Source organism: Hordeum vulgare, chromosome 1H (assembly GCF_904849725.1).
Source record: "Hordeum vulgare subsp. vulgare chromosome 1H, MorexV3_pseudomolecules_assembly, whole genome shotgun sequence".
NCBI lineage: Eukaryota > Viridiplantae > Streptophyta > Magnoliopsida > Poales > Poaceae > Hordeum > Hordeum vulgare.
In genome coordinates, this window is record NC_058518.1 from 5,889,349 (window position 1) to 5,899,483 (window position 10,135).

At 42.9% G+C, this 10,135-nt stretch overlaps 1 protein-coding gene across 1 annotated transcript; it reads left to right on the forward strand.

The window, feature by feature from the left end:
• Positions 1 to 5,213: 5,213 nt before the first annotated feature.
• On the forward strand, positions 5,214 to 9,913 carry LOC123403943 (disease resistance protein RGA5-like). The gene is made up of 3 exons (XM_045097852.1): positions 5,214 to 5,766; positions 5,887 to 6,288; positions 7,943 to 9,913. The coding sequence occupies exons 1-3, from the start codon at positions 5,345 to 5,347 to the stop codon at positions 9,864 to 9,866; spliced, it is 2,748 nt and encodes a 915-aa protein (XP_044953787.1). The 5' UTR covers positions 5,214 to 5,344; the 3' UTR covers positions 9,867 to 9,913.
• The last annotated feature ends 222 nt before the right edge of the window (positions 9,914 to 10,135 follow it).

Below are 10,135 nucleotides of genomic sequence, written 5' to 3' on the forward strand. Positions count from 1 at the left end.
GGAGTTGGGAGGGGCTCTATTGTTGTAGAGGACGATGGCGGGAGACGGCGGCGGCGCCTGGAGGGGGGCAGCAGCGCTTGGAGGGGGGCGGGGGCTTACCGAAGCGGGAAGGGAATGGGGCTTATCGGAGCGGGAGGGGAAGGGGGCTTACCGGAGTGGGAGAGGAGGGGGGGCGGTGGCGACGGCGAGGGAGGCGGCGCCGGCGACGACGACGGTGATGGCGAGGGAGGTGAGGGAGGCAGCGGCGGTGGCTTGAGATTGAGGAGAGGGGGTGGGGGAGTTAGGAAATTTTAAGCCCGCAGTGGGGTGTTAACTCAACATAGCAGTAGCGCTAGTTCCTGAGGAGTGCTATTGCTATTGTAGTTAGCAGTAGCGCTTTTACCACGCCAGCGTTGTACTACAACTACTGTCGGGGGCCTCTTTGGGCCCCTTTTAGCAGTAGCGCTGGATGCAATGCAACGCTACTGCTATGGACCTTTGCAGTAGCGCTGGATTGGGACCAGCGCTACTACTATAGGTACTGCGGGTGGCCTCGTTGGACCCTTTTTATCAGTAGCGCTGGAAATAGGTACTACTGCTAAGGACATTAGTAGTAGCGCTGGATTGGGACCAGCGCTACTACTATAGGTACTACTGCTAAGGACATTAGTAGTAGCACTTCGTCTTTTCAGTGCTCCTGCTAAGTAGCAGCAGCGCGTGCTATTTTTCAGCGCTACTAATAGGCTCATACCTATACGGTTTTTTCTACTAGTGCCACGTCATCAGCCCCACGCCATGTGGAGAGGTGAGTGTGTGATAAAAGAATGCACCACATCGAGCGTCCAAACGAAACAATGTCGGAGAAGATATGGTTCTAGTTCTTTTATTTAATGTAGAAAGATCATTTACAGCCGTAACTTGCAAAATCAGCCCCTTAAACGTGTTCGGTCAGTGATCAAACCTGTCCGTTTTAAGCCCCTACTTTTTAATATTTGCAGCAACGCATTTTATGTTTTTCCTCATATGCATGGTCACTTACATGTGACTGATGGAGAAAAAGAAAGAAAAATAAAAAATGAATAAAGAAAGAGAAAAATGATTCGGGATGGGGTCGCGTCCTACGTGACAGACTGATCGGGCATGCCCGGACACGTCTATGAACCCTCATATCGTCTCCATATTTAAGATTGATATGAGAGGTGTCGGTGAGTCTGAACATTTGAGATGGTATAAGGAGTCCGGTTGAATCGTTTTTTTGTGATCGGACGGATTGGACGGACATTTGAGACGGATTTAAAAGATCAGGCTATAGATGCTCTAATGGTCTTGTTCCATCTAAGCATATTAAAATTATTTAGTGTGCCCTGTGTTTTACTTTTTTGGGGCCTCCGAAATCTGTCAAGCACGTACCGGAATTTTATTCGTAGGGCGCCAGCACCCGCCGGCTTGGTTCCATGGGTGTAAGCCACCAGCTAGCCGTCTTCGATCCATCAGCATACGTACACGACTACACACGCGCGCACGATCCAAGCCGCACACGAGCCAGGAGCAAAACGATCCTAGCAGCAGCTGCGTCTGCGTTGCATGACGGCTCCGCGGTACCACGCATGCACCCGTACGTACGTACGCATCTACACCGGCCGACTGCCCAACTGCACCAACGACACCGACGTCTACCTCGACCGATCTTTAACCCGTGCTACTGCATCGACTGTACGACTAACAGGCATCGACTGCCATACTGACATGCGTGCGGATGTTTGGGTGCGCGACAACAGTTTCACCAAATGGCCATGTAACACTGAAAAAAATACATGGCAACTAACAGACGTTTGATGACAGTTCCACTCAGTTGCCATGTAACACTGAAAACACATTGCAACTGACAAGCATACGGGCGTGTGGGCGCGACGCCAGTTTCACCACATGTCGGGTTGACAGTCGCGAGCTCTGCGTGCGTGAAACATATGTATGGGTGAACTGAAAAACACCCAAACACCAGCTCCTTTCTACACGGCATAAAAAATCTATCAGAAGTTATCAAAATTCATACAAACACGCATAAACAACGATCCATGCATGTGGACGAGTTGCAAAACGTCCGTACATATAGGCATTATCTTCATTTTAAAGAAAATATGTCCGAGCATAACTTCGAGAAGGTCATCCGCATGCACCATCCACACGACATGCGGGTGTGGATTTCTCATCGACTTCTCCAGCATTATGACACTGCATCGACACTCCATCTTCACGAGGGACACCTCCAAATGACCCATCACCGTCGACGACTAACACTGCATCGACACTCCATCTTCACGAGGGACACCTCCAAATGACCCATCACCGTCGACGACTAACACTGCATCAAAACACGGACATCATTTTTGTGAAAGCCACTATAACCGCATACACGGTCTTGGCAAAACCATTATGTGCTTGATGGGTTTTCTTAGTCATGGCAAAACTGGTGGTCTCGTCTACAACTGCATCCTCCAACATCGCAAGACGCCTGTGATGGCATCTCTCACGGTGCAAAACGTCGCCCCCACCGTACCTTTTCAGGTGCAAAACGTCGACTACATGATTGCAGCTTCGTTGTACATATCACGTAATTTTTTTTGCGCATCTGGATTTTTGCGGCTTCATCATTCACGATGACTACATTATCGACCACGACTATGTAGACCACATCTACATCATGACCGGCCACATATATATCGACACACAGGCAGGGCAGGGCCGGGCCCATATTGTGCCAACTATGCAGCCCGCACAGAAACCCAGAAAAATTTTGAGCCCAAAATTTTATATAAGCAATAAACTTTCGGCCTGTACTAGGTCTCCGTTGGGTGATCGCCAGTCGTGGGATCCGGGAACTCCTACCTGCCGCTCGCTACGGCAGGGGGTCGCCCCCACACACAAAGGGGCGCCCGACTGGGCCGGCCCATCTTTTTTTTGTCTAAAAGAATTGGATATTTTTTTCCTTCTCTGCTTATTTCTTTTTTCCTTTTTTGGCTCATTTTTTCCCATTCTCCATTTTTTTATCAAAATGAACAAATGTTGAATTTCTCAACCATTTTTTGAAAACATGACTGATTTTTAAATCAAAGAACAACCATAAGCAGATTTTTTAAAGAAAAACAGTGAACAAATTTGGAAGCGCGGACAATTTTTTAAAAGCACGAACATTTTTGAATCTTTAGAACAAAATTTTGAAAAATAAAACAATTTTGAAAAACCCCAAACTAATTTGAAAGCACGCACAAATTTTAAAGTAAGATTATTTTTTGAATTTTAAAAATAGATTTTAAAACCGAGAACAATTTTGAAAAATCGTGAACAAATTTGGAAGCATGGATTTTTTTAAAGCACGGACATTTTTTGAATCTTGAGGACAAAATTTTGAAAATGAGAAATTTTTTGAAAAACTACGAACAACTTGAAAGCATGAACATTTTTTGAATTTTTAGAACAAATTTTGAAACCAATAACAATTTTGAAAAAACGTGAACAAATTTGAAAGCGCGAATAATTTTCTAAAGCACGGACAAATTTTTTGAATCTTGAGAACAAAATTTTGAAAAACAAAGAACAATTTTGAAAAACCCGGAACAAATTTGGAAGCGCGAACAAATTTTTAAAGCATGAACATTTTTTGAATTTTGAGAATAAATTTTGAAACTGAGAATAGTTTTGATAAATTCTGAAAAAAATTGGAAGCGCGGAAGTTTTTTAAAGAACACACATTTTTTGATTATTAAGAACCAATTTTGAAACCAAAGAACAAATTTGAATGTTAAGAACAAATTTTGAAACCGAAAACAATTTTTGAAAAATACAGAACATTTTTAAAAAATCAAGATTTGTTTTTTAAATCCATAATATTTTTGGAAACAGAAACAGTAAGTAAATAAATAAAATAATTGAAAAAATGGTTCAGAAATCTTCTAGAAATTTGCCAAAACCGAAAAGATTTATCTGGAAACCTCTAGAAGGTTTCAAAACCGGGCGCCACTACACGCTAAAATGGGCCAGCCTAATTGAAATGGATTCCTCTCCCACTCTGTTCGAAGCGCCGATGTTGCTTTGCACAGAGCGACGAATAGGTTTTTCAGTCGGATCCGGTCGAGGGAACCGACCGATTTTTCTGTGACGCGTCATGTGGGCTTCCAAACACAATTCCACACGCATATGTACGTCAGCAGGCGGCAAGGCTGGGTTTTACTAGTAGAAAGCCATCAAGGCTGGGTCACGTTCTATCGCCTTCGTCTGACTCACCCACCACACAACCGAAGGCATATATACGCTGAGCTTATTGTAATGCAAATTGCATAAGACCTTCTCGTTTGATGCAACACATATGCTGAGTAGTTGATAATTCTTTTCCTGAGCCATCAATACAAGTTCACATTTGTTAATCGTTGGCCTTACGAACCTGTAGGAAATATATCTGAAGAAAACTTCATCACTGGTTTCCCAACATCAGTGGGTGGGCTGGCCAATCTTACACAGTTGATTATAAGGAGTTCAGTGCTCAAGGGGGCCATGCATACCGAAAGACGCTTACAGTCAATCTGAGAATATAATGGTAGGTTTTCCCCAAATTGACTGAACGTTACACATTTGTTCTGTATGTTCCATGCATCATGCATGCTAATCATATTGTTCCCTCCTTCATCTCCATGTTTGTTCCATGGTGTCTACTTGAAAATCCTGATCGCACATATCCAAATTCCTAGCTATTGGAGCAACCGGAGCTTTCTCCATTGGAGTTGCAGAAGTTCTCTCAGGTATGATCATGTAGAATTATCAGAGTCACTCTCTTGATTAGAATAACAATGCTCGGAACGACAAGACTCTTGTCCAGTCGGCGGCATAATAATAAAAATATCTCACCCTCTCTTTCTTCCCTCTTTCCTTCCTCTCATCACCCACCCTCCCGTCCCCTTCATCTGACTCACCCACCATGAGACTAATGTACTCCCTCCGTTCCTAAATATAAGTCTTTTAAGCGATTTCACTAAGGGTCTACATACGGAGCAAAATGATTGAATCTATACTCTAAAGTATGTCTATATACATCCGTATGTAGTCCATTAATGAAATCTCTACAAAGACTTATATTTAGGAACGGAGGGAGTAGTTGTTAATTCTTTTTCCTCAGCATGTACATCCAAGCCCAACTTGTGCAACCATGTGCACTCATATGCATGAGTCTCCACTAGGCCATAGGTTTTTCTTTACCTAAATACAGTGGAGCCTCTCTTTCTTTCCACTACGCGTCTACACCACCACTTCATTGCCATTAGTGAGGGAGGCAATTACGGACACTCATAAACAGAGAGAAACTGAGTGATAAACCATGGAAAGATTTTTGGTGAGCGCAGCCACGGGAGCGATGACTTCCCTCTTGGGGAAGTTGGGCACGATGCTGACCGATGAGTACAAGCTGCTCAAGGATGTCCGTGGTGACATCGAGTTCCTAAAGGATGAGCTCGAGGCGATGCAAACATTCCTGCTAGTGATGGCCGATGTGGAGGAACCTAACCCGCAAGCCAAGCTTCGTGCCGACGCTGTGCGGGAGCTGTCCTATGATATTGAGGAAAAAATCGACAAGTTTATGTTATTTTTCAACCATGAGTCCAGTTCCAAGTCGAAAAGTATCAAGGAGATTCTTGGAAAAATCAAGCCAAAGGTACTAGACATCAAGACTCGCCATAAGATTGCCAAGGATGTCAGGGACATCAAGCGCACAGTCGAGGAGACCAGCAAAAGATATGCAAGGTACGTTTCTGTATTAAATCCCTTTGTCTTTCAAGAACTTGTCTTACTATTAGTGACACATATGGTATCTCCCTTGAATTTTCGTACTTATATCTAACTTCTTGCTCGTTGTTACTGAAGGTACCAGATCGATGGGTCCTCCATGCCCAGAAACAACAGGGTTGACCCACGACTTTGCGCGATATATAAAGATCCATCCGAGCTTGTTGGCATCGACACCCCGAGAGATGAGCTTGTGAAGTTAATGAGTGATGATGGAGGTGAATTGGCCACTCAGCTCACGATTGTGTCTATTGTTGGAACAGGGGGGCTAGGTAAGACGACCCTTGCTAGACAGGTCTATAACAAGCTCGGAGCAAACTTCGATTGCCGAGCATTTGTGTCGATCTCACGAAGTCCTAATATGACGAAGATCTTGAGTTCTATATTATATCAATTGCGCAACCAAGATCAAGATCATGCTGGACCAGGGGATCCACAATTCATCATTGACCACATCAGAGAATTTCTGAAAGACAAAAGGCATGTAAATACTACAACTAGTTCTTCCATTCTTTTTCAAGCAGGCTAACCCCTTCTCCATCATTTTCTCAATGAAAGGAACATTTTTCATTACAGCCAGCCAGCAAAGATAAACGAACGCGCGGGGGGGGGGGGGGGGGGCATCTAGAAGGAAGCTCGCTACAATTGCTCGGCGTGCAGCAAATGCCATGGGGGTAAAAACCTTGTACCACCATAACCAGTCTAGAAGACATAACCACAGCCCACCCAGGGGAGAAAAAGACTCCAACACACCAGTTTTCAATAAAACAACTGAACGGCACAACTGCTACCGAAACACCAGCTTGCAAAAGAATTTTATATATAGGCATCTTCAGTGCTCGAACTAATGCTCCACGAACACCGCCATACTGTCCAGCAAGAGTTATAGCAGATTGTGTCAGTTTCTCTTTCTTTATAGCATCCTAAGCAGAGTTGCGGTCTTCCACTTGCATAATTTTCTGGGGAATAATATCACACAGATCTTGGTAAGATTGTCGTTGGGTTGGTCCAAGTATCTAGATGTTGTTATTCCCTCTATAGAATTCCAAAATGATAAGTTGCACAGATCATATCCACGAGTACACTAATAGACAATTTATTTGACACTTTTGAATATATAGATGATGTTATCAACCTGTGCAAGGTTTATATATCGCACACAACCAAATTTGCAGAGGCCGGGGGCTTCGTTCCTCCTTTTAAAAAAAAAAGTTCTATATAGTTTTATGGCTTTGTTTTCTGGTTCAGCTATTTTCACTTGCCAGTTTCCAAGGCATTTGATGGTCAATACTAACATACTTTATTGAATACCAGCAAGTTTAATTCTCTAAGTCTTCAAAAATTGCTTTTGTGCGTTACATATATTGCGGTGCATGATGTTTTCATACTAAAAATGAACCGATCTCTTGCAATTTAGTAATGAGTTCGACTCCATATATGTATGCTAATTTGTAGTTACCCTGGACCTAACTTGTTGATATCGTCGTCGCCACATGCATGCACGAATGCATTCTTCTCTTTGGTTTAACTGCTGCACACGCATGAGAATTAATTTCTAGCATTTTCTCTCCTCCAAGACTGCATTGACATAAGGCAAATTTCATCCTGTATGAGGCTGTGATTCTTACTCTGATTCAATGCAGGACTTACTCTTGATATGGGATTCTTATATAATCTTGAATGCTGATATATCATTTGCCCGAAAAAAAATTGAGGCAAAATTTTCAGAAATGTTGTTACGTTATTTGCATTATACTCTAACCTTGCATTTGGCTGGTGTGTTTTATAATATCGTATGGGCCAAGCCCGAAAATCCAAGCCCTAGTAGAAAAAAAGGTACTCAAAAGTCACATCTACCTACTGATCACGGTGCAAAGGCTTGTGCACCTGATTTTATTTCAGAATATATAATAGGGGAGCTTCTACATACGGGTTCAAGCAAATTTGTGGCAAATTTGTTAGAATTTGTTTAGCGGAATATTGAAGTGTGTACTAGTATTAACTAATATACGGGTTCAAGCATACATAATGTACCTTTGTACTTAATAACTGTGAATATCCCGTGAAACATTTTTCCATACTATGGCACCCCATACACATAATTTAATGTAGTTTTACCAAAACTATATTGCAGGTATTTGATCGTAATTGATGATATATGGGATGTACCGACATGGAAACTTTTGGAATGCGCTTTTGTCAAGGGCTGCCATGGCAATAGATTAATGAGAACAACACGTAACAATAATGTAGCAATATCATGCTGCTCTTCTAGCAGGAATCTTGTGTACAAAATCAAACCCCTTAGTCATGCTGACTCGAAAAGGTTACTTTTCAAGAGAATATTTGGTGGTGAAGAAAGTTGCCCTTCTAATTTGAAAGAAGCGTCTACAGATATTTTAAGAAAGTGTGGTGGTTTGCCTCTGGCTATCAATGTCACATCGAGCTTGTTGGCAACTAGGAAAACAGAACAAAAGTGGAATGAAGTTCGAAGCCGTATTACCTCTGCGGAAGGCATTGGTTCTCATATGAAACACATTCTATCTATGAGCTACTTTTACCTTCCACTCTATCTAAGAAGTTGCTTACTATACCTGACAATGTTTCCTGAAGATTACGAGGTCCAAAAGGAGTGCTTAGTACACAGATGGATTTCTGAGGGTTTTATTTGTGGCAAAGACGGAGAAGATCTTGTTGAATTAGGAGATACATATTTCTATGAGCTTGTCAACAGAAATTTGATAGAACCAGTGGAGGTGGATTATAATGGTAAGGCATCATCTTGCCGAGTCCATGACATTATGCTTGATTTGCTCATTGACTTGTCTAACGGAGAGAACTTCTCTAGTTTGCTAAGCAATAAAGCAAATCTAGCTCGTAGAATTCGCCGGCTCTCTCTGATGGGAAATGAAGATGAAGGGATTATCGAGCAACTGGATGTATCACATGCTCGATCACTTGGTGTGTTTAGGCCTACCAAACAGTTGCCTTCCCTCATGAAGTCGGATGTTTTGCATGTGCTGGACCTAAGTGGTTGTCGAGGATTGGAAAATCATCACGTCAGAGATATTGGAAGACTTGTTCAGTTGAGATACTTGAACATCCATGGTACAAGTATAAATGAGCTTCCTAAAAAAATTGGGGACCTGGAATATCTAGAGACGCTTTATGTAGATCCCGGAATGATTGTGCTACCTGAATCAGTTAGTCGGCTAAAACGCCTGACTCGTCTGTATGTTGGAACTGGCACTAAATTGCCAGATGTGATTGGAAACATGGAGAACTTGCAAGAGCTTCGGTCGATAAACCCCTTTCTTCAATCGACGAGCTTTCCAGAAGAGCTTGGCAAACTAATAAATTTGAGGAAACTTGGAATTCATTGGCGCACAAGTAGGTCTGTTGGTTCAAGTTATAAGGAAAAGCTAGTATCCTCCTTGTGTAAACTGGAGAACTTCAATCTTCGCACCCTTAATATTTCATTTTGGTTGGACGAAGAGGATGACTTCATAAGAGATTTTGGTTTCCCAAGACTCAATAGCGTTCGAACAATTCGTCTCTGGGTTGGAAAATTCTGTTGGATTGCCAAGTGTATGCTTTCACATGCAAACCTACAAGACTTGGGCATCATGAGTGGGAAGATTGAGCAGCAGGATGTTGAAACGGCTGGGAGCATATCCACCCTGGCCGAATTTGGTGTGTTCCCTGCATGCGAAGGACCAGTCACCATCACCAGTCGGGGATTTCAACAGTTACAAGAGTTTAGATTTACGTGGTTTAATGGGTTGATGTTTGAAGCGGGGGCTATGCCAAATCTCAAGGAGCTTGCACTCACTATTCCCATGTATATGTTAAACTATTCTGAAAGTTGTTTTGATTTTGGCATCCAACACCTCGCCAGCCTCGCTACCATCCATGTTCAGATAGATTGCCGTGCAGTGAAGGCAGCGGATGTGGCGGCTTTGGTGTGTGTTTTGAAGAGCATGGCCGTGGCACACCCCAACCGTCCTGCACTGAAAATGCGCACCATATGCGAAGAGGACATGTTACCAGATGAGTGATAAAAAGGAGTGAATATGTACTTAGCCAGAAGAGGTGTGGACACCTTGGGTGAGCGGTATTCTGATGGATATGACTGTTGAATCTTATTTCGGCTACTCCCTCCGTCTCACAATATATGATCGTCTTTCTTATAATGTCGGACGGAGGGAGTAGATGTGAAGAGACTCTTGTGGTTTTCTGTGTTTGCATTTCTGCCATCATGGGCATGTTGGTTCTAGTAGCTAGGTTGATGCTTGCTGTGAAATATAGTAGACCGAGGCGAATGGTT